The sequence below is a fragment of the Mytilus galloprovincialis genome, chromosome 2 (genome assembly GCF_965363235.1).
Source record: "Mytilus galloprovincialis chromosome 2, xbMytGall1.hap1.1, whole genome shotgun sequence".
Classification (NCBI taxonomy): domain Eukaryota; kingdom Metazoa; phylum Mollusca; class Bivalvia; order Mytilida; family Mytilidae; genus Mytilus; species Mytilus galloprovincialis.
In genome coordinates, this window is record NC_134839.1 from 21,267,096 (window position 1) to 21,294,213 (window position 27,118).

Here is a 27,118-nt window from a genome sequence, read left to right on the forward strand (position 1 = left end):
AAATTTACACAACTAATATTTTACTTGGACAAGATATTAGAGTGACACAAATAAAATACATTTTTTGTTCAAAATTATTTTAAGCAATTTTCAATAAAACACTATTAACATCAAGTTATTTTTGTATTGCCCTAACGTATCTTCCTATGTATTGAAATGAAAATTATGAATTTTAAACTTTATCCACTATTTAATAAAAAAAACAAAAACCCATTGTAACGAAAAAAAACAACATCTTGTCAAATACAACGGTATTCATTTATTCAAACATTATATTAAGGTGACAATTGGGAGGAATGTTTAAAAAGCTTATTCCTTCACCGTCTTCCACTGACGTTTCAATTGTAAATGCATCATATATCTGTTCTTCAACTTCCTTTTTTGTTATTCTTCCCTGTAAAATAATAATACACTTTTTTTAAAGATTTATTGTGTCTTACAATTGTCTGAGCAGACAAAGTGCATATCGTCCTTTTTTTAAAATTCATCGGAAGATACCAAGACATTGTTATTGAATATTCCGGTTAAACATTACAAATAAAAACTGATGGTCTTGAAGTATATATTCTATGAGGTGATGTTGTTTATCATCTATATAACGTGTTATAGTTTCCCTTTTTGTGTCTTTGAAAATCATTACTTTTAATGTTTAGCTTAATTTTGGCAGTATTCATTTGACGTGGCTCGGTACCTGTAAATTCCGTCACTGTGTTGTGCTTTGGTAACTTTTAATATTCTTGTCTTCCGTTTTTTTGTTAATGTGTTTTTTCTACATGCCTTAATTGAAGGTATACCCGATACGTCCACTGTTGGTGGTTGTATATATATATATATATCTATATCAATCATATTTAAAGCTATGACCAAACAGATGATTGTACTGGTTTATTATTAAAATTGAGAATGGAAATGGGGAATGTGTCAAAGAGACAACAACCCGACTATAGAGAAGACAACAGCAGAAGGGCACCAACATGTCTTCAATGCAGCGAGAAATTTCCGCACCCGGAGCGTCCTTCAGCTGGCCCCTAAACAAATATACATACTAGTTCAGTGATAATGAACGCCATACTAAACTCCAAATTGTACACAAGAAACTAAAATTAAAAATAATACAAGACTAACAAAGGCCAGAGGCTCCCGACTTGGGACAGGCGAAAAATGCGGCGGGGTTAAACATGTTTATGAGATCTCAACCCTCCCCCAATACCTTTAGCCAATGCAGAAAAGTAAACGCATAACAATACGCACATTAAAATTCAGTTCAAGAGAAGTCTGAGTCTGATGTCAGAAGATGTAACCAAATAAAATAAACAAAATGACAATAATACATAAATAACATCAGACTACTAGCAGTTAACTAACATGCCAGCTCCAGACTTCAATTAAACTGATTGAAAGATTATGTCTTCATCATATGAATATCAGGCACAATCCTTCACGTGAGGGGTTTAGTATCATACCATGATAACATATATGAGAAGAACATTACCTGTGTCATGCCAACAACTGGTTTTTGAATAAATGTGTTTAGGTCCGATGCAAAGACCCTATAAGTGAATCAATATTAACGCCAAAATATGCAATCTTTAATGACCTGACAATAGTATAGTTACTATATCCCTTCTTAATAAGTCTATGTAAAGGTTTTGTTAGCTTCTGAGGTGAATACTGACATTTTTGTGCTTCATAAAGAATATTTCCATAAAATATCGGATGTGAAATACCTGAACGTATCAGAAGTCTGCATTTTGAGCTATATTTACGAATGATGTCCTTATACTGATGATAAAATTTAGTAAATGTTTTGACTAGTTTGTGATATCGAAAACCGTGGTGTAATAATTTTTCAGTTATACATAAATTTCTCTCGTTAAAATCTAAAACATTGTTACATACATGAGCGAATCGTACAAGTCGAGATATATAAACACCCTAAGATGGTGACAAGGGAACGTCACCATCTAAAAATGGATAATTAACGATAGGAAATGAGAAATCATCTCTTTTATCATAAATTTTAGTATAAAGCTTTCCGTTAATGATATAGATATCAAGATCGAGCAAAGCGCAGTGGTCATTGTTAGTGTAAGCTTTATTTAATGTAAGTTCAACAGGATAAATTTCTTTAGTATACATACTGAAGTCGTCATTATTGAGAGCCAAAATATCATCCAAATATCTAAAAGTATTATAAAATTTGTGTATCAGATGTTGTTTCGATTGGTCTTTGCTGAATTTTGTTATAAATTGTAACTCATAGCAATACAAAAACAGGTCCGCAATTAGTGATGCACAGTTAGTCCTCATTGCAATTCCGATAACCTGGCGATATACGGAATCTCCAAAGCGAACAAAAATGTTATCTAGTAAAAATTCAAGGGCAGATATAGTATCAAAGCATGTCCAATTGACATAGTTTTTTGTTTATTGCTACTAAAAAATGACCTAAAAGAGTTTGAACATATATATTCACATTCTGACTTTTTAAATGCCCATCTAATTAGGTGTGTGAATTTTTTCTTATTGAGAACGTGAGGCAATGTGGTATATAGGGTAGAAAAATCAAAACTTTGAACAGATTCAAAATCACCAATATAAGCATGTAATTTATAAAGTACTTCCAACGAGTTTTTGACACTCCAAAAGAAATTGATTCCACTGTTTTCGAAGGCCTTAATTGAACAATTTATTATCATGTTTTTGATCGTACCAAGTGCACTGGTAAGAAGAATAGATAATTTAGTAGTTGAACAATTACTTGAAGACGAAATAAATCTATTTTGTAAGGTGTTTTGTGTAGCTTCGGAAGCCAATATATAGTTGGGACTTTCATTGTTTTTGGTTCTGATTGTAAAGTGGTAGCTAAAAGTTTATGTTTGTTACAGATGTCGTTTTCTGAAAATGGAGTCAGTTGGAATGTTGGTGAATTGGTGATTTCTGTTTGTAGAACCTCAATGTAAAATTTACGTCAAACAATTATAATATTATTAGCAGCTTTATCGGCCGGGGCAAAAACAAATTTCTTGGCTAGTTCTTTTAGTTTATGTTTGATACGCGAAATAGGTTTATTGTGGTTATCGTTAAGAGTAAAATGTTCTTTAAAATGTTGAATACGTATATCAACTATGTTCATTACTGAATTAAAAAAAGAGTCCAAAGATTTTTTGTCAGCTTTTTCCTGTTTTATCCATTTCAAACAGTAAGTACTGAGTGAGTCGTGGATGATATTACGACACTCATTCCAATTAATAATTGACGGGGGACGGTATTTAGGTCCTTTACTGAGGAATGATTTCAACTCTCGGTCTTGAATTATGTTTAGATCTCCTGTTATAACATGGGAAATGGGTCCATAAATGTATTCGGAATTACTGCAATTACACGAAGTAGGTGTATTTTTACTGATATTAACATCTTTACACAATTGGTTATAATTAAATACAAATTTCCGAGTAGATTTCTTGTAAATATAACAAATAAGAGGGAGCTCAGTATTATCAAAATATCTAAGAATGTGTTCTTTCATCGAAAGCTTGTTTCAATAATATGGAATTCTGATATTAAATTTTATAGTTTCAGATAGACATTTATAAAAAAAGTAATACACTGATTTTTTATCTTATTTTCCATGACCGTGATTAATGCTTTGTATATATATAATAGTATTATACCTACATGTACATAAAAGGACCGCGGTAATAATCAATGCACTCGCACCAGCAAAGTGGAAATGGATTAATATAAGTTGTTATAACTTGTTTCGCAATACATTATAAATAAATATGGTAAAACTTACAAATGCTATCAAAAATGTAACTCCTGTTAAAATGGGATTATAGACATGTGTTCTTTACTCTCGATATAATCACTTTCTTAACTTTTTTATCAGTCTAATAAATTATTTTCCATTTGAAACGATATTCCAGTCTTTTATTATTTTCATCGTAGAAGTTTTTTTTTTTGGATGAAACTATTGCACCACAAGTTCTAGTAGGTAATGTTGAATTAAATCATTAGTAGGTTTTACGAAGTTCGCACTGATTTTATTTGGTAAATTTTTTAGTTATTCATATTTTTAACCAAAAGTGAAACCTATGAATTTGTTCACAAATAATCATAACCGTTTTGGGTTTTTTTTTGTAGCCTCAATTTTTGCTCTGTTTTTCATTCAGTATTTTTACCTGATTTTTCAATATCAGGAACGATAGGGTTTTTACAGTGTGGACAGAACGACTTACCTACAAATCTTAAAGACGCCATTACTAGTAGGTTGACCTTCACGGAATATCTGTTTCGCAGAATACAACAAATATTTTCTTATTGTCGTTACCAACATAAAGCCTTTATCTTCGAATATGACCTATGTCTTTACGAGACAATATTTAATCATGTGCATGTATGAACATTATACTATTTGAAGCAATTGTGTGAAATATTTGAACAAGAACTTTTATTGTTTCAAACACTACTTCTTACAATTCAAAATTTTTGCCCGGATATTTCTGTGCTAGTTTTGTTTCTTTCTATAGAGTGTTTTGTTAACTCTTAGCTTGACATATCATATAAACACATGTCTACTGCCGAATATAGTGTGTTGTGTTAGAAATGTCTATAATGTTTTGTAACTGTATTGATGTCTCTTTCTTCTATATTGTACATGTAATTAAATTCATTTTTGTTTGTCTTTGAAGGGGGGACGAAAGATACCAGAGGGACAGTCAAGATCATAAATCGAAAATAAACTTACAACGTCATGGATAAAAATGAAAAAGACAAACAGACAAACAACAGCACACACGACACAACATAGAAAACTAAAGAATAAACAACACGAACCCCACCAAAAACTAGGAGTGATCTCAAGTGTTCCGGAAGGGTAAGCAGATCCTGCTCCACATGTGGCACCCGTCGTGTTGCTTATGAGATAACAAATCTTAGTCTTATATGGTAGGTCACATTTATGGAAGGGAAGGGGATTGTAAATACGACGTACGGAACATATCCGATATCATTTGTGAAATGGCGTCCGTAAAATTTACAAAGAGATGATTTCAACTTCACCATTTGGACCTTTATTACCATTATTTTGTTAGTTCTCCTCTGACTTTTAGGTTTGATTTACGTTTAAGCAGCTTTTCACCTTTTATTGAAGCACAATAATTTGGCATCAAATTTAAAAAAAAATAAACAGTCAATACCAACGTAGGTGTCGAATAAAACAAGAGACACGTAAAGATTTTTATTAATGAATGAATTAGACTAAAATATAATAGCCAAATATATACATTACTTGTCTAATGGAAAGATGTAAATGAAAGGATGTGGAATTAAGCATCGTGTACTAATTATGTACATTTTTAACCCATAGATTGACAAACTGACATTTATAGATTATAATATATATCAACCATGAACTATTATATTCAATATATCTTGTCATGTATACATTTACTTACGTCAGCAAGTCTTAATTTCATATTTTCTACTTGGTGTAACATTGGTGGGGCTTTGTAAATCAGAATACCACATGCGACTGCGCCAATCAACCCCATGGTAATGGTCAATACTCGTCCTATATGATACAAAGTAGGGTATTATTTAAGTTTTGATTGCTGGTAAAATAAATGTTTGGTGTATCAATCTTGACCTGAGACATGCTAGATAGATTTATATATTTATCTAAGATCATTTTTGATAATACATCTTTCCAAATTAGTAGGTCCTCATACATTATTGGCTTTTACATATTCGGCTTAAAGAGTTCCTAATGAAATTCTATCCAGAAATTTGCTTCCGACGCATGTCATTAATGTATTTTTTTCGTGGAAATAATTTGGATAATGCAGAAGACATTATTTGACAGATTCAGCCAAATAACATAATTGGCAAAGAATGTTATAGAATTTGAGTATCAAGTAAAAATGAAGGAGAATTCCAATATTGGTTCCAATGAACCACCCAATCTTCTTTCTATTGTCACTGGTGGTAAGCAGATGGTCTTAACTGAAAATTACGACCATCCGGAGATGGGAGACAACTCTAGGGATAAGTTTTTAATTTCCGATTTTCGTGCAGTAAAAGGTTCATTTGAGCCAAACCGCATGCTTATACATACTATTCGGCAGTTTGGTGATATTGAAACCAAATTTGATGCATTTAAACATTCCAATTTTCGTTAAATAGTCATTCAAAAATTCGTGCATGATGTTTGTTACTAAAAAAAAAACAAAAATGTCGAGGATGGTCGTAACGTAAATTTGTGATGGTCGTAACTCTGTTTTAAATGAGACCGAATAAGACAAATCAAGAGTTTTAAACGTGTCTTTTATCATATACATATATAATATGATGTATTTCTGAAGATTTTATTTTGAATTTTTACATACAATGTAAAATAAAGCAATTTGAATCCGTGTAACACTTATGAATTCCAAATTTTTTAAAAAGTTTTTAATATTAGTTTTGGGGGAATTTTGATTAAAGTTTGATTTAATATTCAAAATTTTTTAAATGTTTTGGACCGAACAAAGCAAGTCAAGAGTTTTAAACGTGTCTCTGATATATGAATATATTATATTATATATTTGTGAAGTTGAATGTTTTCACCAAATTATAAAAAACTAAAAGGGATGAAGAGAGGAGTACCTGTAAAGTGCGAAACGGAAGAAAATTGGAACGTATCGACAGAAACGATACAAAATGAAATGAACAGTCATATATACTGAAAATATAATGTGTGAAATTAACCAAATTTAAAGGCAAATAATTGAATTAATGTAAGCGGTTAAATTCATTAACAATGTTAATTTCTCAAAAGTGGAGAATTCATTTTAAAACAAGAAACACAGCTATGGTTATGATAATTCTTAGTTAGAAATAAAAAGCACGAAATGTATCAAATCATTTTTAATTACAAAAAAAATGATTTTAAGGAAAGGCATTTTTAATAAATTGGACATCACATGAAATAACAGTATCCTGGTTTTTTTCTTCTTTAGATGTTGCATATTTTGAAAAGATAAACTTTTTTAAAAACTTTTAGATGATGTACCTACTCTTTGATTTTATTTAAATGTACAATTTAAGATTAATTAAGATTCATTAAGTCGAAAGAGCATTAGTATGGAGTCAAAATAAGCTAAAAATATTGATAGGTTATGAAGGTCGTTATCGAGACTAGACCATACCCACGCAGGTCCGTATCCGAGTTAAAGAACATTCACTTTATTTTTAGACTGGATGTTTCGAAGTCATATTGTTGTTTAGTGAAATCAAGCTGATAATAAGGTTCACAGTTATGTCCAATGTCCATGAGTAGATTGTAGCAATTCATACAATATAAACATATAACCTACACATAATTTTCAACCTGCATACCGGGGTTTGTATGTGATAGTTGCAGCAGTACATTTAGTTCTACCTAATTCCTTGTAATATTATCCTGGCTACAAGCTTAAGCCTGGTTACAAACTAGTATTTTGTTTTACTCTTAAATTCAGCGCTTGTGTGTGACCTTAATGTGGTGACACGCATTGTTGACTCTTTAGGTAAATTAAAAACCGAACTAAAAAATTATAAGTTGAATTCAAAAGCCCAAGTACCAAAACATTATGACTTTGGCAAAAACTCAACATCATTTTGACACAACTTAGGTGCTCAGCTATTTTTTTGAATTATGATCTTAACAGAGTCAACATTATTTCAGATCCGTCTTGTAGTTATGGTGCTAAGTGCGAAGATTCACGTCACTTTTTTTATTGTCCTAATTATGCGAATATAAGAACCAAATTATTTAATAATCTACATTGGTTACCAGATAACTCTCTACTAAATTTGAACATCTTAACCTCCGGCGATACGTCTTTAACTAATGTTGAAAATGGAAGAGGTTTCTAATTGTGTAAAAGTGCAAGTACATACATTTGGTGTATAACCATTCACATCATCACACACCATCTCTTCACAGTTCCAATATTTTTTTTATATATATAATGTATTGTTTGTATGCATGTTTTGTAAATATTCTATTGTTATAAATTGTTATGGGAGAATACTATATAAGTTTGATTAACTTGTGTCTCATCCCTATTATATGTGTAACTATTAGGCGTGTGTAGCAGTGTAAAATATATATATATCAACAATATAAGGCAACAGTAGTATACCGCTGTTCAAAACTCATAAATTCATGGACAAAAAACAAAATCGGGGTAACAAACCAAAGCCGAGGAAAACACCAAACACAAGAGGAAAACAACGACACAACACTAAAATGTAACACACACAGAAACGGACCAATATCAATATTTATGTAGCAACAATAGTCTATAGCTACACATCCAATAGTCAAAATATACGTAGCACTACGTAGCTGCTACGATATTGAACTCAACCTAGGACTCCGAAGTGCATTTGTGGATTTAATTTCCTCATGAACGACAAAAAGCCGAATATTTAAAGACCAATAGTTTATAAGAACTGCAATAGCTGATTAAAAGTTAAAGATAATGGTTCAGAATTGTACGTTTAATAATTTCATCTGCCGACATGATTGCAGATAAAAAAAAAAGTCGTAAATATAAAAAAAAAATTAAAAAAAATATGAGGGCATACACGTGCATTTAATAATTTTATTCATTAACATACAATAAAAAATATATATTAATACTCGACCCTAACATACTTTTTGGCTTAACGCGAGTTGATAAGTTTTAACTGTACTCCTATATGATGAGCGTTTGGAATACATCAGAACTGTGTAGTTTAATAATTCTCTAGCGTAATTTCTGCATACCATTATCAGAGTAACAAATAACATTGTTTGTAGTGTTATGATATTGTAATTATTATATTCATTTATGTTGGCCTAATTTGTGTTGTATGGCCTGATAGTTGTTTACAAAATAATCTTATAACAGTGCAGTTTAGGAATCACTGGAACAATCACAGATACTTACAGAATGATTGGAACTTTCCAGAATGATCCTTATAAAAGATGCGTAATTTAAACTTCTACGTTATTCCAGAAACTTCCGTTATAGTTCTCTAGAACTTTCCATTTATAGAGATTTCCGTGACAACTATATTCGAATCCCGGCGAGGAAAGAACCAAAAATTTGCGAAAGCAAATTTACAGATCTAACATTGTTAGGTTGATGTTTAGACGAGTTGTATATATATATATATATATATATATATATATATATATATATATATATATATATATATATATATATATATATATATATATATATATATATATATATATATATATATATATATATATAAATATATACAACTCGTCTAGGGTTGTCACTGAATCAGACGTACTTATATATATATATATATATATATACAGACACTAAAGTAAAAGACTAACTCTTACTCTTGGACTTAGACTTAGACATCGATAGACATTAATATTCATAGCATTTGGATTGACACTTTTATTCTACAAACAACATCATACTGGATTGTGACCGTAATATTCAGTTTGGATTCCGAAAGATATCCGGATACAGATAAAGATAAAAGATTGGACTCATATTTTGACAGTTAAGTTGACAGTAATATTTGTGTAATACTTCTTGTAAACTTTTGTATAATAAATATTGTTAAATTTTCTTATTGATTTGTGTCTTTTGTTGGCTACAATTTAAAGGTAATTTCTGGCCGTAACAGAAATTGGGGGCTCGTCCGGGAGACTGAAAATATCTTATTCAAAATTTAATCAGTATTTTTATTATAACTAGCCAACAAAATTCTACAAAATGGCATTTGATGCCGGTAATTTTTTGAAAACGCCTGACCTGGAGGGGTTTGATAATTTAAAGAAAGAGGAATTAGTGTTGCTTGCTAAACATCTGAAATTAGATTTTAAAGTATCCATGAGAAAACAAATTATAAAAAATTTGGTAATAGACAAATAAGTTGACGCAGAAATTTTAGGAGAAGAGGCTCTTGAACTTAAGGTCGAAACTGTTGACGCTTTTAAATTAAAACAGCTTGAATTAGAACATAAACTTAAAATAAAAGAACTTGAAATGAAGGAAAGATTGGAAATGGATAAAAAAGAAAAAGAAGATGAATTTAAATTAAAAGAACTGGAAATAAAGGAGAAGGAGAAATTAAAAGAACTTGAAATGAGGGAAAGGCTAGAAATGGAGAAAATGAAAATTGAAATGGTCAAAGAAGAAAACAACACTAAAGTCCACCAGAAATCAGACTATTCTGATGCAGCAAAAAATATACGTTTGGTTCCCAGATGTTGTGAAAAAACAGTCGATAAATATTTTCAACAGTTTGAGAAAATTGCTCATAATTTGAATTGGCCAAAGCCATATTGGACTACAATGCTACAAAATGTTTTTGAGGGAAAGGCCGCTGAAATATACTCCACACTTCCATCAGAAAAAAATTACGATTATGACACTGTGAAACAAGAAGTTTTGAAAGCTTATGAGCTAGTACCAGAAGCATATAGACAGAAATTTAGATCTGATAAAAAGTTTGATTCGCAAACCTATGTGGAATTTGTTCGGGAAAAAGAAGATCTATTTGATAAATGGCTTACTTCAAAGAAAACAGATAACAATTTTGATAACCTAAGACAATTGATATTATTAGAAGAGTTCAAACAATGTGTTAATTTAGACTTAAAAACACATTTAGACGACAAAACTGTTGGGACAATACATGATGCAGCTGTTATTTCAGATAATTATACCCTTTCACATAAAAGAAGTTTTAAGGGTCAAAATGTTAATACTTCAAGTGGAAATTACAAAAATCAAAGCACTGAGCGTACTGATAGTAAGCCTGTTGCACAGAATAAGAGTCAGTTCAGTTATAATATGTCTAGTCCAAAATTTGATACTTTTGAGAAGAAGTCACTGATTTGTGCTTATTGTAAGGAAAATGGTCACCTGATGGCTGATTGTTTTTAGACTCCAGAAGAAGAATGAACGAGATAACAAGCTGAAGTCCAGTGCTTGTACGACACCTTATATTACCAGTACGTTGGAATGTCCTGCGAGTCAGGCTTTTAAGTCCAGTTTTTGTGATTACATGGAGGAATATAAACCCCTTATGTCTGATGGGTTCATTTCTATTGTTGATGATACCACTCTTCAGCCTATTAAGATTTTACGGGACACTGGAGCTTCTCAGTCTTTATTGTTAGAAGGTGTGTTACCTTTGTCCGAGAAGACTTCTGTTGGTGCCTCCGTTTTGTTACAAGGTGTAGAGTTAGGTTGTATAGATGTTCCTCTCCATCGTATTTATCTGAAGTCAGATTTGATAACTGGACCAGTTATTGTGGGTGTTCGTCCTAATCTCCCCATTGAGGGTGTTACGTTATTGCTAGGAAATGGTCTAGCTAGGAACAAAGTGGTTGCTGAACCAATTGTTACCAGTGAACCGGTGGTGGATGTTAAATTACCTGAAGATGATGCTGAATTGTATCCAGCTTGTGCTGTCACTAGGGCGATGGCTAGAAAACAACAAGATGAGGATTTGCAAGAAAACCAGTTTGATTATATGGACCTCTCTGACACTTTCCTAGCCGACATTAAAGGTCCTGGTAGCTCAGAAAAGGCCATAATAAGACCACCTAGTGTTAACAAGAATGTTATTATGCCATGGCCAGACGTAAACAGCCATTCATTAGACCGAAAGAATTTAGTCAAAGAACAACATAAAGACCTTGAGGTTCTTCAGCTCAGCCAGAGGGCTCAACCACAGGAGGAAGCAGACAAAGTGGCCGAATGCTATTACCATCAAGACGGCATTTTAATGAGGAAGTGGAGGCCTCATGATGCTACCCCAGAGGAGGAATGGAGAGTGGTATACCAAGTGGTGGTGCCTAAAGTTTTTAGACAAGAAATTATTGGTCTTGCCCATGACTACCCCTTGGCTGGACACTTAGGTATAAGAAAGACTTGCCTTAAGACATTGCAGCATTTCTACTGGCCCAGACTTCGAAATGATGTCGCAGAATACTGCAAATCATGCCATATATGCCAGGTTGTTGGTAAGCCTAACTAGACAATACCACCAGCACCACTTCTGCCTATTCCAGCTTTTTACGAACCTTTTAGCAGAGTTCTAATTGACTGCGTTGGACCTTTACCAAAGACCAAGACTGGAAATGCGTATTTATTGACAATTATGTGTACATCTACTCGCTTTCCTGAGGCTATTCTGCTCAGAAATATCAAGACACCTACTATCGTCAAAGCTCTGATCAAATTTTTCACATATTAGGACTTCCTTAGTCTATACAGTCCGACCAGGAATCAAATTTCATGTCAGGTTTATTTCAGCAAGTCGTGTACCAGTTAGGGATTGCTCAGTATAGATCAAGTGCGTACCATCCAGAATCTCAAGGTGCCTTAGAACGTTTTCATCAAACATTTAAGAACATGATTAGAACTTTTTGTCTTCAATTTGACAGAGACTGGGATGATGGAGTTCACTTTCTACTTTTTGCAGTCCGAGAGGCTGTTCAAGATTCCCTTGGATTAAGTCCTTTTGAGTTGGTATTTGGCCATACTGTAAGGGGACCGTTAAAATTGATTAAGGAAAAGTGGCTTACTGAACATACTGACTTGAATCTTTTAGACTATGTATCTAGATTTAAAGAAAAATTGTATACTGCTTGTCAAATTGCTCAGAAAAACTTTTAAAATGTACAGAACAAGATAAAAATATGGTATGATAAAGATGCCAGGGATAGAGTTTTTGAGCCTGGTGATAAGGTACTTGTATGTTTGCCAGTCCCTGGACATCCTTTACAGGCTAAATATTGTGGTCCTTATACAATAGAGAGTAAAATTAATGATTTAAATTATATTGTAAAAACTCCAGGTCGGCGCAAACAAAATAGAGTGTGTCATATTAATATGTTAAAACCATATTTTGAGCGTACTAATGAATGTGAGAGTAAACCAGTTGCCACTTAAGGCATGGTTAAATTTAAGAACAATCATGACATTTCTAGTAACCCGAATGTAACTTGATCGGACAAAAACGCATTAACGCTGTTTAAATGAGATTAATCGTCATTTGATAAAGATTGACAAAAATTAAAAATCATTTTTAATTTATTTCGATGCATATCAAATCATTTTAATGCCAGTCAAATAGATTCGCTTGCAGTCGTTCAATTTAATTCAAGTTGGCGGTAAGTTACGTCAAACAAATAGGCCACGCCCCCGTTAAACTATTTCAAACTGGTATTAATTCGTTTTAAACCGTGTTGAGACCCGAGCTTTTAACAGGTAAATCACTCAAGCAAAACAACATCGATGTATCTTAATGCATACCAGATGTAATTGAACCACCTTTTAGTTGAAAAACTATGGTTAGTTAGATTGAAAAATTCAGAAATTTTGTCAAATTTAGATTAAAAACTTGCACATCTGTCTTTTGATCGTAGAGAAGAAATAAAAGCTTTGTATTTTCTTTTAAAAATCTTTTTCCAGATGTGCCAAACAAAACCATTACTGTTTGTCATGATGTTGATGTAGGAGATGCTTCTCCAATTCAGCAACATCCTTACCGGCTCAATCCACTCAAACTTGAAGCTATGAGAAAAGAAATTAAAGATATGCTTGACAATGATATTATTGAGCCGAGTAAGAGTGAATGGAGCTCTCCTTGTCTCCTTGTGCCAAAACCAGATAAAACCATTTGTTTCGTGACTGATTTCAGAAAAGTAAATTCAGTCTCAAAATCTGATTCCTATCCGATTCCAAGGATAGACGATTGTATTGATAACATTGGTCAAGCAAAATTTGTGAGCAAATTTTATTTGTTGAAAGGTTATTGGCAAGTTCCACTGACACAGAGAGCTCGTGAAATATCAGCTTTTGTTAAACCAGATGGCTTATTTTAATATACTGTAATGCCGTTTGGCATGAAAAGTGCTACATTTCAAAGAATGATCAATAATGTTATAAAAGATTTAAACTGTTGTTATGCTTATATTGATGATCTAATTGTATGTAGTAATAGCTGGGAATAGCATTTAACACATTTGTATGATACTTTTGATAGATTGTCACAATCAAATTTGACTGTTAATCTTGGTAAAAGTGAATTTTGTCAGGCCACTGTTGATTATTTAGGGCATACAGTTGACCAAGGTCAAGTGAAACCTATTATGGTTAAAGTGGAAGCTATTTCCAAATTTCCTCCTCCTACAAATAGAAAACAACTTATGAGATATTTAGGCATGATTGGATTTTACAGGAAATTCTGTTCAAATTTTGCAACTGTTGTTCAACCATTGACTCATCTTATACGGAAAGATTCTAAATTTATCTGAAGTCAATATTGTCAAAATGCTTTTGAAAATAGCAAATCACTTCTAATTAATAGCCCAGTTCTGATTACTCCAGAAATTGAAAAACAATTTAAACTTGCCGTTGATGCAAGTGATGTAGGAATTGGAGCTGTTTTATATCAAGAGACAGACGATAATGTTGAGAAACCTATATCATATTTTTCTAAGAAATTAGATAAACATCAGAAAAATTATTCAACTATTGAAAAAGAGTGTTTTGCAATGTTGTCAGCACTTCAACATTTTGATGTATATTTGAATCCCACTGTATATCCTATTCTTGTTTATACTGATCATAATCCTCTCACCTTCATACATAAAATGAGAAATAAAAATCAGAGGTTGACTAGATGGAGTTTATTGTTACGGGAATATGATGTAATTGTAAAACATATTAAGGGTAAAGATAATGTAATAGCAGATGCTTTATCTAGAGCTTATTAAATCATTTTGTATATATTATGTATTTTTGTTCATATTATTCATGATAAGTTTTAGTAACACTTAAATTTCTTTTAAGGGGGAGGTGTTATGATATTGTAATTATTATATTTATTTATGTTGGCCTAATTTGTGTTGTATGGCCTGATAGTTGTTTACAAAATAATCTTATAACTGTGCAGTTTAGAAATCACTGGAACAATCACAGATACTTACAGAATGATTGGAACTTTCCAGAATGATCCTTATAAAAGATGCGTAATTTAAACTTCTACGTTATTCCAGAAACTTCCGTTATAGTTCTCTAGAACTTTCCATTTATAGAATGTTCTAGAGATTTCCGTGACAACTATATATATATATATATACAGACACTAAAGTAAAAGACTCACTCTTACTCTTGGACTTAGACTTAGACATCGATAGACATTAATATTCATAGCATTTGGATTGACACTTTTATTCTACAAACAACATCATACTGGATTGTGACCGTAATATTCAGTTTGGATTCCGAAAGATATCCGGATACAGATAAAGATAAAAGATTGGACTCATATTTTGACAGTTAAGTTGACAGTAATATTTGTGTAATACTTCCTGTAAACTTTTGTATAATAAATATTGTTAAATTTTCTTATTGATTTGTGTCTTTTGTTGGCTACAATTTAAAGGTAATTTCTGGCCGTAACAGTAGCAAATCATATATGACATCTAAGTTTATTACTTTTACTTACATTAATAAAAGTTTGTCTAAATACTTGAGTTACAGTCATCTTTCAAAGTAACAACCATCTCGTGTCGGTTACGACCATTATTCAAAATACTATAGTTGAATTTACGACCATCACACATTTAAAGTTACGACCATCATGCTCGAATTTTTGAATGACTATTTTAAGAAAATTGGAATGATTTTATCTATCAAATTTGGTTTCAATATCAACGCACGCACGATACGTGTATACGAGACAAGCGGTTTGGCTCAAATGAACCTTTTACTGCACGAAAAGCGGAAAAGAAAAACTTATCCCTAGAGTTGTCTCCCATCTCCGGATGGTCGTAACTTTTAGTTACGACCATCCGCTTACCACCAGTGATTGTTCAATCTTATTACTTATTAATATGTAATTGAAAAGACTGATGGTATCAAGTTCTTTCCAAAGAAAACTTTCGAAATGTTCCATAACATCGTTTTTCATGTGTACCTGTCTAAAACACTGTAAAGTACAAGCTGTGTATTGATTACCTGTACAGTGGACATTTATGAAAAGCGTTTCAAAGCATGAGTGATACAAAAACAAAACGTTAGAAAAGAAGAGACGGTAAAAATAGTTACCCGAAAAAAATAACTAATGAACAGATTTTGAATAAATAGCAGACAGTCATTTGAGGATATTTCAAGAATAAAAAGAATTCTATGCCAATATAAAGCAAGAAATACTTTACGTTCTTGTGTGTTCATAATATACGGATTAAGACACAAAGCTGCACTCATTACATAACAACTGCTCCAACTGATAAAGAACGAATTAAATAATGATGCATAAGCTTATGGTCATCATAAATTGATTGACCGATACGAATGACCGGTGTCTCAAATCACGACAAGTTTCGTTGTCTCAGATTTTAAGATACAAGTTAAGTCCTCCGATCTGCCATTTTCCTTTTTTACGATTTTTTTTCTAAGAATTTCAACATCGGTAAAAGATGTGGAACTGTTTAACAAATAGAAATGTTTGTACTAGATACATGTCACTCGGTTCGTGTATAAGATACACGAGAGCAAATTCATACCTGCATCATTCTCTCCAAACGTACTAGTTGATTTAGTTGTTGTAGCTGTATTTACCAGTGTTGAAGCTTTAAATGTAAAAAGTATGTGATTTGCAATACATATGACTATGAATAAAGCTGTAATATAAGAATCAAGTTAAAACAAATGTAATTTTATAACTATCAGACATTGTCCCAGTTATTTTATGACGGATGTTTATTAATGAAACTAACTAGGTAGAGAAAATTAACATGGAAAATCAAACACAGGGTCATTTTTTTCCCTGACTGTTTATGACGTCTTTGTACTAAATCCATTGGATGTTGGATGTGTACGGATTGATAATATTTAGTCTTAGATGCATGATTTTTTTATTAGTTGTTAGAGGTTTGAACTAGATGGCAGTTAACTGCGAGTACTCTCAGATCTGTACCAAGTGTCTTTTTGTTGTTGGGATATACAAGTACCCGGCCATGTGCACTTGTATTTTTGACCATCTGATAAGTAAAGACTGTTTCAACTGATTTTAATAGTGCATTCTTATGTTGTACTATAATACCACTGACCCATGTTAGGGGAAGGTTTGGGATCCCACTAACATGTTCCACCCCGCTTCATTATGTATGTGCCTGTCCCAAGTCAGGTTTCTGTAATTCAGTGGTTGTCGATTGTTTATGAGTTACATATTTGTTGTTCGTTTATTATTTTATACATAGATAAAGCCGTTATAGTGGAAGATATTAGCAAGCAAAATCGAGAGAGTAGTGCAAATGATGATACAAGCATGAAAATTAGCACAAAGCATCATCATTATATACGTTTTTAGAAAAAAAACTGCTGGCCATTAAGAAAATCATTTTTTTCAAAATGGCCACGACCTTTTTCAAAAATGGCTGTTTTTTCAGTTTGAAAATACTTATTTTTCTGGAAATTTTTTCTTTGACTTTCTTTCAGTAAAACAAATATTATCAGGTTTGGTGGTTACATTCCTTACATGTGACGTATATACTAGGAATAAATATTTGACTCTTTAGTGCTTGCGCATGCGCAAAAACGTAATAAAATTCGCACATAAACATTTGAACTATTGACTATATACTTTGTGTTTTTGGAAGTTGAATGATGGTTTGATAACTTTGTTAAAGGTTATTAAACACATGCGTTGACCAATTAATTTTGTCCATGCGCAAACTATTTATAGACATAAAGAGCGATTTTCACGCACTAACAGACCACACTAATGTAAATCGTAGTTAATCTAACACTGAGATGATGATTTGGATTTCCTTTAAAAAATTTAGGCTCTTTTGTTCATATAAGTGTAACTTCTATGACGCCACTGATTGAAAACAAGTCCATTCAGTTGCAATGATCAAGCATCCGATGGATAAGGTGAACAAAGTGATAAATTTTCTTAATCCTGAGCAAACAGCAATCATAGTTGCAGATCAACCATTTTTAATATTGGCTAAGCAAAATCAGTGGGAATGGCCGGTTTGTACGGAGAAGAAAAGTTTATCGTCATGTTTGGTGGATTGTACATTGAAATGGCTTGTCTTAAAATTTGGTGTAATATATTGCGCGATCGTTGATGAACATGTGGTCTCACTGAAGCCAATATTGCAACATATAGAACAGCATTTTTTATCATGTATGTTCAAATGAACCTAGGACTAGACACGTGCATCAGTGTAAGGAAAGAGAGTCATATCGACCACAGTTTAATTTCTTACGTTTAATTATGAATTAAGAACGTCGACCTTGTTATGTAGGTAGTACGCTCATTTTATAAGTCAGATATCGTACTTTACAAAGACACGAAAGAGTCCATAACAAGCATGATACCGTATATTTTGGTCTTGAAAGTATTCACACCCAATACTTTATGGAAATATTCTTTATGAAGCACAAAAATGTCAGTATTCACCTCAGAAGCTAACAAAACCTTTAAATAGACTTATAAAGAAGGGATATAGTTACGATACTGTTGTCAGGTCATTAAAGATTGCATATTTTGGCGTTAATATTGGTTTACTTATAGGGTCTTTGCATCGGAACTAAACACATTTATTAAAAAACCAGTTGTTGCCATGACACGGGTTATATTCTTCTCATATATGTTATGATGGTATGATACTAAACCCCTAACGGGAAGTATTGTGCCTGATATTCATATGATGAAGACATTATCTTACAATCATTTTAATTGAAGTCTAGAGCTGGCATGTCAGTTACCTGCTAGTAGTATGTTGTTATTTATGTATTATTGTCATTTTCTTTGGTTACATCTTCTGACATCAGACTCGGACTTCTCTTGAACTGAATTTCAATGTGCGTATTGTTATGCGTTTACTTTTCTGCATTGGCTAGAGGTACAGGGGGAGGGTTCAGATATCATAAACACGTTTAACCCCGCCGCATTTTTGCGCCTGTCCCAAGTCAGGAGCCTCTGGTCTTTGCTAGTCTTGTATTAATTTTTAATTTTAGTATGGCGTTCATTATCACTGAACTTGTATATATATTTGTTTAGGAGCCAGTTGAAGGACGCCTCCGTGTGCGCGAATTTCTTGCTGCATTGAAGACCTGTTGACGACCTTCTGCTGGTGTCTGCTCTATTGTCGGGTTGTTGCCTCTTTGACACATTCCCCATTTCCATTCTCAATTTTATTGAAAGTGTATATTATGCTCGATGGTTACTGATCCATCTCCGAGATATGCCTCCCCTAAACGAACATCACCCACAGGAGGCAATGGAATTTGCAAAGAATAATTTCACTGAACGTAAGACCAGCAAGTTGTTTTCTAATATTTCAGTTGATCAGGACAAAATAAGAATAAAGCATTTGTGAAAGGCGATGTTGGTGCCATAGGTTGAATCGAAGATCCCCTTGAGACGATGGATGGTATCTGAACCAGAAGTCAGTAGACTGGTAGCTGAATTTGAAAAAGAATGATGGTTTGAGTCATTCTACAACAGATGCACGACATCATGAGGACTCTACGAAAACATAAAAGAATTTCTTCGAAAAGTGTCAAAGGCTTTCTAAAGTGGGTCGTCAGATTTGTACAAAATTGACTTTTTTAATGAAATTGTTGACTCGGAACAAATAAGATATGTATGTAAACATGGTATATAAATTCCAAGATATTGGGTCCAAACAATACGAAGATCTGTTAAAGCAAAAGCAAAACAAAGAAGAATCTGCTTTTTATTACCAGATAACAAAGAACATTTCCAAGTTATAGCCGTACCATGAAACTCAAAATGTCTTTGACAAAGCTGGAGAACACACAAAGTGATTGCGATCCATTTTCTAGACTGATCATTTCTTGTCAAAGAAGACAGTTTTAAGATTTCTTTATCCATGAAAACCAAATTGCCCCTCTGACTTTGTTTAAGTAGTCACTTTAAACAGTGGTACTAAATCGCACACAAATGGGTATACTTGAAACATTTTGCGACTTGCCATCAAATGAATCAAATTTTGACGCATCTATCATTGATAGGGCAGCAATCTTGCACCGATAAGTATTGTATTTGATGTTTACTAAATGAATTATTTAAGTACTTGATCGAGAAAAATGCAACGTGCTGGTGCTTGATGGAAAGTTTTTGGTTCTGTTAGAACGTCAGGTGTTTGGAGTAGTTTTTTTCTAAGATGACAACAAAACGGAGTAGTTCAAGTTTCTTGCTGACAGAATTGAATCTTTAGAGACTAAAACAAATGCTTATGTTACTCAAGATGAAAATAAAAAAAAATATTCTTTTGCAATTTCAATATGGATACTTCGCAGTTATCCCCTTGTAACCATGAAAAAGCAGATACTAGTACACGAATGTCTGTCCACGTTAAGCCTGCTGGTAAATATGGTTGAAAAAAGTAATTTTAAGTAGTAATGATACAGATGTAGCAGAACTCGCAAAGTTAGGTGTGGAAAAATTGTGGATAGGTTTTTGAAGGAATAAAGACTTTCGATGGCTTCCTGTACATGGCATATCAAATGGTTTGGTCCTCGTGTAGTTACTATTCCTTCATTCCATGCGTTCTGTGATGTGAAACTGTGTGTGAGAGTGAAGGTCGTCGACTTGCATGGGAAGTATTTCCAGATGTAACGGACGTTTTTGACCGCTTTAAATTAGTATGAAGACACAGACATGGACATCATATAAGCACCTGTTTGCATAATGTTTGACAACATCAACATTTGATGTTTACGAGGCACGATTTGAATCATTTGCCAGGAAGCAGCGGTCTTATGATGCTATTCCGCCTACCAGTGGTTTTCTTTTGGAGCACATAAAAAGAGAAGCATATCAAGGTGGGCTCTTCAGGATTTACGCATTCGACAGGTACACGTACCAAGTAATGAATACTTGGTTGGGATGAAAGAAAAGAAAATCAATTATATTTGGAAACCAAAATTGGCTTCTGTTGTCGCGTTACATCCTTGTGTCACGAACTTTTGAAATACGGATGCAAAACATCAAACTGTGTTCAATTGGTGACTTTAAAAGCTATCGTTATGGCCATCCTTGTACGGGTTTGTGTATTGGCAACGTTCAGATAATTATAAGATACGCAACTTGTCTTTTTAACCAAACAAGGTATTTGAATTTAACAAAGTAAGTGATATCGCTTGTTGATCAGGAAATTGCCGCCATTTTGGAACAGGAAGTCACCTTTTCGTCATTTATATATTGTTTCATCGTACTTTAGGAACTCTAATTTAAGTTTTATCAAACATTACATTGGATAATACCTATAACAAAACTTTCAAAGGATTTACGAAATGTAGCTAATTCAAAATGACGCCATTTGCAAAATGAGCGGTGGCCATCTTGAAAAATTCGACCTTCATACCAAATTTCATGCTTGTATCACAATTTGCACAATTATTCCATAATATCTCCCACTATTAGTTTTCTCGTTTGCATTGTTTTACATTGTCATTTTTGAGCCTTTTATAGCTTACTATGCGGTACGGGTTTTTCATATTGTTGAGGGCCGTACGGTGACCTATAGTTGTTAATTTCTGTGTCATTTTGGTGTCTTGTGGAGAAATGTCTCATTGGCAATCATACCTGATCATTTTTTATATTATAGTTAAAATAAGGTAACAGTAAATATCCGATGTTCAAATCTTATAAATCGATAAGACAAACAAATCTATGTAACACACAAATTGGAGGCAATCAAAACATGAAGCGGAACTTGATGTATCGAAAATCGATCTGACAAGGCCATGACAACATAAATGGAACAATTACCAACACCTCAACCGCTAGCATTCAATTTAGATACAAGTTAATTCTTTAAATTACAATTTGATACAATTAATAGTGATACTTTATGTATTTTTGTTTTTCAATCTCAATTCAAATATTTAATGAGATCCCCAGCTTTTATAAAATAAAGATTAGTGTAGCGGTTATGAATTTGGATGATGAATGAAACATTCTTGGCAAGAGTAGCTTACCCTTATGACGTTTTCGGATCTTTTTCTGTTGCAGTACGTGTTGCTTTGTCCGTTTTTAACCTTTAGTTATCTTTTCAATTGATGTATGATATTAGAGATTTGATAGCCTGATGTTGCCATTTAAATAACGTCAAACTATACAGAAAGTAAATGAAATGCCAAAGAAAAACTGAAACATACGTTGTTGATCGGTGACCATTGGATCTGTGTTGTCATTATCCTCAATTCCGAGTTCTGTTGATCCAGGTTTATTTATAGTTTTGTAACCTCCTGTTATTGCTGAAAATTTTAAATTATTGATGTATAACGACTATAAACTTGGTTGTGTAAATGCCACCAACAACAACTTACAGAAAAACATAAAAATTGTATTTTAAATACTGTTTTACAAAATGTATTTTTGTTTTTTAATTTCATTTCAAATATTTTATGAAATTCCAAGCTTTTAAAAAAAAAGTGTAAAGGTAAGGAGTTTGCATGATAAATGAAACATTCTTAGTAGGAATAGCTCTCCCTGACGACGCTACTGGTCTCTTATAGCTCTCCCTGACGACGTTACTGGTCTCTTTCTGTTGCAGAACGCGTTGCTTTCTCCGTTTTTAAAATTTAATTATCTATTCAATTGATATATGATATTAGAGATTTGATAGCCAGATGTTGCCTTTTTTTTTAAATGTCGAACTATAAATAAAGTTTACGAGATGCTAACACACAAATCTGCAACTATGAACCAATTCATACGAGAAGTTGTGTAAGATTGTGTGAAATGTAAGCTTACAAAGGTAAAACATGAATAATCATCAATATTGAGACATTGGTATTGATAATTTAAAAGAAAAACTGAAACATACATTGTTGACTAGTGACCATTAGATCTTTGTTTTCATTATCTTGAATTCGGATTTCTGTTGACCCATGTTTATGAATAGGTTTGAAACTTCCTGTTGTTGCTGCAAATTAACAATTCTAGATGTATAACAATGATGAAATTGGTTAAGTCTATGCCGATAATAACAACTTACAAAGAAACACTAAAACTCTTTTTTTGTACTGTTTTAAAACAGCAACAAACCTCCTGTTTTATCTTCAATCACACAATACAGACTTTAAGAATCGTTGTACTCTCATTACAGAAAACAAATGCTCCAACAGAGTAAGAACGACTAAATTCGTCACTTCATATGTAAGAGGTCAAGACAAATTTGCACATCTACACGAACAGCCTGTGTCTCTAATCACAAAACAAAATTCTTACCTGCAGCACTGTCTCCAACCGTACTAGAGGGTTTAGTTGTAGCTCTTTCTGCAAGTGTTGAAGCTAAAAATGTTAAAAGTATTAAATTCTGAAATTATTTCCATATTAGGAAATATGTTTGGTCGAGAGGGAATCTTGTATTGGCTCGTGGCGTTATTTGTTGTTCGCTAGACGAATCTTGTTGGTAATCAATTTAAACAAGATGGAGGCGAAAACTGCACAATTTTTTATTGTAACGGTAACGAATTTGCATGATGATTGAAACAGTCTTCACAGAAGTAGCTTACCTTGACGACGCTTCCGGTCTCTTTATTTTGCAGTACGTGATGCTTTTTCCTTTTTTAACCTTTAATCATTTTCTAAATTGATATTTGAGATTAGAGATTTGATAGCCTGATGTTGCTATTTAATAAAGTCAAATTATAATGAAAGTAAACGAAATACCAGCACACAATGAACCCAGAAGTGATATAAGATTGTGTGAAATGTAAGCTTACAAAGGTAAAACATGAATAAACATCAATATTGAGACATTGTTATTAATATTTTAAAGAAAAACTAAAACTTACGTTGTTGATTAGTGACCATTGGATCTGTGTTGTCCTTATCCTGAATTCGGATTTCTGTTGACCCAGATTGGTGAATAGGTTTGAAAGTTCCTGTTTTTTCTGCAAATTAAATTTTTTTGATGTACAACGACGATGAAATCGGTTGAGTCTATACCGACAATAACAACTAACAAAGAAATACTAAAACTTTATTTTAATACTATTTTACAACAACAACAAACCACCTGTTTTATCTTTTATCACACAATACAAGACTTTAAAAATAGGTGTACGCCCATTACACAAAAACTGCTCAAAGACAGTAAGAACGACTTAAATCGCCAGTAGATAAGTACAAGGTCAAGACAAATTGGTACATCGACACGAACTGCCGGTGTCTGAAATCACAAACAAAACAATTTCGTACCTGCAGCATTGTCTTCAGCTGTACTAGAGGGTTTGGTTGTTGTAGCTCTTTCTACAAGTGTTGAAGCTAAAAATGTTTTAAAAAAGAATATAATTCTGAAATGATTTGCATATTAGGAAATATGTTTATTAGATTGGTCGAGAGGGAATCTTGTAGGGGCTCGTGACGTTATTTATTGTTAGCTAGACGAATCATTGTTGTTACCAATGTAAACAAGATGGCGGCGATAACTACACAATCCTGCTCGATGTATAAAAGATATCCATGTAATATATACAGTGTATTGTTTTCAAGTGAAATACATGTTCTTTAAATTACAATTTAATGCAATTAACAGTGATAATAAAAGAAAAATTATTTTTGTATTTTTATTCAAACATTTTATGAGATCCCAAGATTTTAAAAATAAAAATTTTGTAAAGATAATGAATTTGCATGATGATTGAAACAGCCTTGGTAGGAGTAGCTTACTCTGGCGACGCTTCCAGTCTCTTTCTATTGCAGTACGTGATGCTCTCTCCCTTTTTAACCTTTAATTATCTGTTCAATTGATATATGAGATTAGAGATTTGATAGCCTGATGTTGCCATTTAATAAACGTCAAATTATAAAGAAAGTAAACAAAATACCAACACACAATTCTGCAACTATGAACTCAGTCATACAAGAAGTGTTTTAAGATTGTGTGTGAAATGTAAGCTTACAAAGGTAAAACATGAATAAACATCAAAATTGAGACATTGTTATGAATAGTTTCAAAGAAAAACTGAAACTTACGTTGTTTATTAATGACCATTTGATATGTATTGTCATTATCCTGAATTCGGATTTCTGTTGACTCAGATTTATTAGTAGGCTTGAAAATGTCTGTATTTGTTGAAAATAAAACATTTGTTATGGAAAACAAAGACGATGAAATGGGCTGAGTCTCTGCCACCAACAATAACTTACAAAGAAACACTAAAACTTTATGTTTAATACTGTTTTACAACAGCAACAAACCTCCTGTTTTATCTTCAATCACACAATACAGACTTTATACATAGGTGTACGCCCATTACACAAAAAAAAATGCCCCAACAGAGTAAGAACGACTAAAATCGTCACTTCATAAGTAAGAGATCAAGACAAATTGATACATCGACACGAACTGCCGGTGTCTCAAATAACAAAACAAATTCGTACATAACAGCAACAAACCACCTGTTTTATCTTTAATCACACAATACAGACTTTATAAATAGATGTACGTCCATTACACAAAAAAATGCCCCAACAGAGTAAGAACGACTAAAATTGTTACTTCATAAGTAAGAGGACAAGACAAATTGGTACATCGACACGAACTGCCGGTGTCTCAAATAACAAAACAAATTCGTACCTGCAACATTGTCTCCAACTGTACTAGAGGGTTTGGTTGTTGTAGCTGTTTCTACAAGTGTTGAAGCTATAAATGTTTTAAAAAAGAATATAATTCTGAAATTATTTGCATATTAGGAAATATGTTTATATGACTGGTCGAGAGGGAATCTTGTAGTTGCTCGTGACGTTATTTATTGTTCGCTAGACGATATTAACAAATTTGTTTTTGTTACCAATGTAAACAAGATGGCGACGATAATAACACAATCCTGTTCAATATTTAAAAGATTTATAATTCGCGTTAATCATTAAATAGGATAATACGCACATTTGAATGATAATAAGATGTAATTGTTTTTATCAGATAGCAAAATTAATGGAGAGCATTTTTTTTTAATTTGCGTTAACCAAAATTATATTTATGCGCAAAGCCAAGTCATTAACACAAATAAAAAAATGCCCGACAGAAGTTAAAATACGATTGGCGACATTACATTCCAATTTTAAGAATTATCAGTTACAAACATGTTATAAAAGTTTTCTTGGACTTTTTATCTTTGGAAGTGAATTGGTCTAGTGTATACACCAATAATTTTCTTAAAAAGGGATACAATCCTATAATATTTTTCATTACATATGATTATGAATAAATGTTTGAGATATAAAGAGATTTGGAGAAAATTAAATCCCCTGTGGTTTTATAACTATCAGACATTACCTCTCTTGTTGCAGATGAAACTAACAGGTAAAGAAGATACAGATGGGCATGTCTTTTTTTTCACGTTTCAACAAGTAAAGTGAACATTTTTTTTAAAGCATTGGTGTATTACGCAGACGTGAATTTAGTTTTTTTTATCAATCAACATCTAAAATACCACATTTCCAATACTTAATCAACAACCATATGAACTAATATTACATTAAATTAGGATAAAGCGAAGCAGTCCTCAGCTTTTTAGAAAGCTAACATTTATTTTCCTATTATCTTCATCCACATGTTTTTAGGCAAATTTAGCTGATTCACAACCCAAATTGACAACCGTAAAATGCACTAAAATGAAAAGTGAGGTTTTTGTCTGATTTTTGAATCATTGCTGAAGGCATATGACAAGATTTCCATGAAAACCTATAGTTTTACATTGTCGATTGTATGATTGTATAGAAATATTTAGCCAACCCAGTAAATACACGTTTGATACTAACCAATCTAAGATAAGAATGGATACGTGATGAACATACAAACGTTAATCAATTGATAATTATAATTTATTTTTGAACACCGTTACTACTGTACAGAAAACAACAGTCACATACCTTGTGAATCAGTGACCGTAGAATCATTGTCGTCATTATCCTGAATTCGAAGCTCTGGTGAGACCCTAGGTATATCTATAGTTATAGGATTGGACTCTCTCACTGTAACTAAAAATGGAAAACGCTTGACTGGTTGCTTGTATAAGATGTATGTGTACAGACAATA

General features: G+C 32.6%; 1 protein-coding gene across 1 annotated transcript; it reads right to left on the reverse strand.

The window, feature by feature from the left end:
* Window positions 1-231: 231 nt before the first annotated feature.
* LOC143061999 (uncharacterized) lies at window positions 232-26,406 on the reverse strand. The gene is made up of 11 exons (XM_076233852.1): window positions 26,382-26,406; window positions 25,658-25,723; window positions 25,054-25,143; window positions 24,277-24,342; window positions 23,871-23,969; window positions 23,302-23,364; window positions 22,898-22,996; window positions 22,227-22,325; window positions 16,589-16,654; window positions 5,460-5,575; window positions 232-394 (listed from the first exon to the last, which is right to left on the reverse strand). The coding sequence occupies exons 1-11, from the start codon at window positions 26,404-26,406 to the stop codon at window positions 260-262; spliced, it is 924 nt and encodes a 307-aa protein (XP_076089967.1). The 3' UTR covers window positions 232-259.
* Between the last annotated feature and the right edge of the window lie 712 nt (window positions 26,407-27,118).

Bases quoted from the DNA above. Each gene is read 5' to 3' on its own strand.
- LOC143061999 (XM_076233852.1), bottom strand. From the start codon at position 26,406: ATGCCCATCTGTATCTTCTTTACCT. The intron at 22,997-23,301 runs GTAAGAATTTTG...GTTAATTTGCAG, and splicing joins GGTTGGAGACAGTGCTGCAG to CAACAACAGGAAGTTTCAAA. The intron at 395-5,459 runs GTAAGTAAATGT...ATTATTTTACAG, and splicing joins TGAAATTAAGACTTGCTGAC to GGAAGAATAACAAAAAAGGA.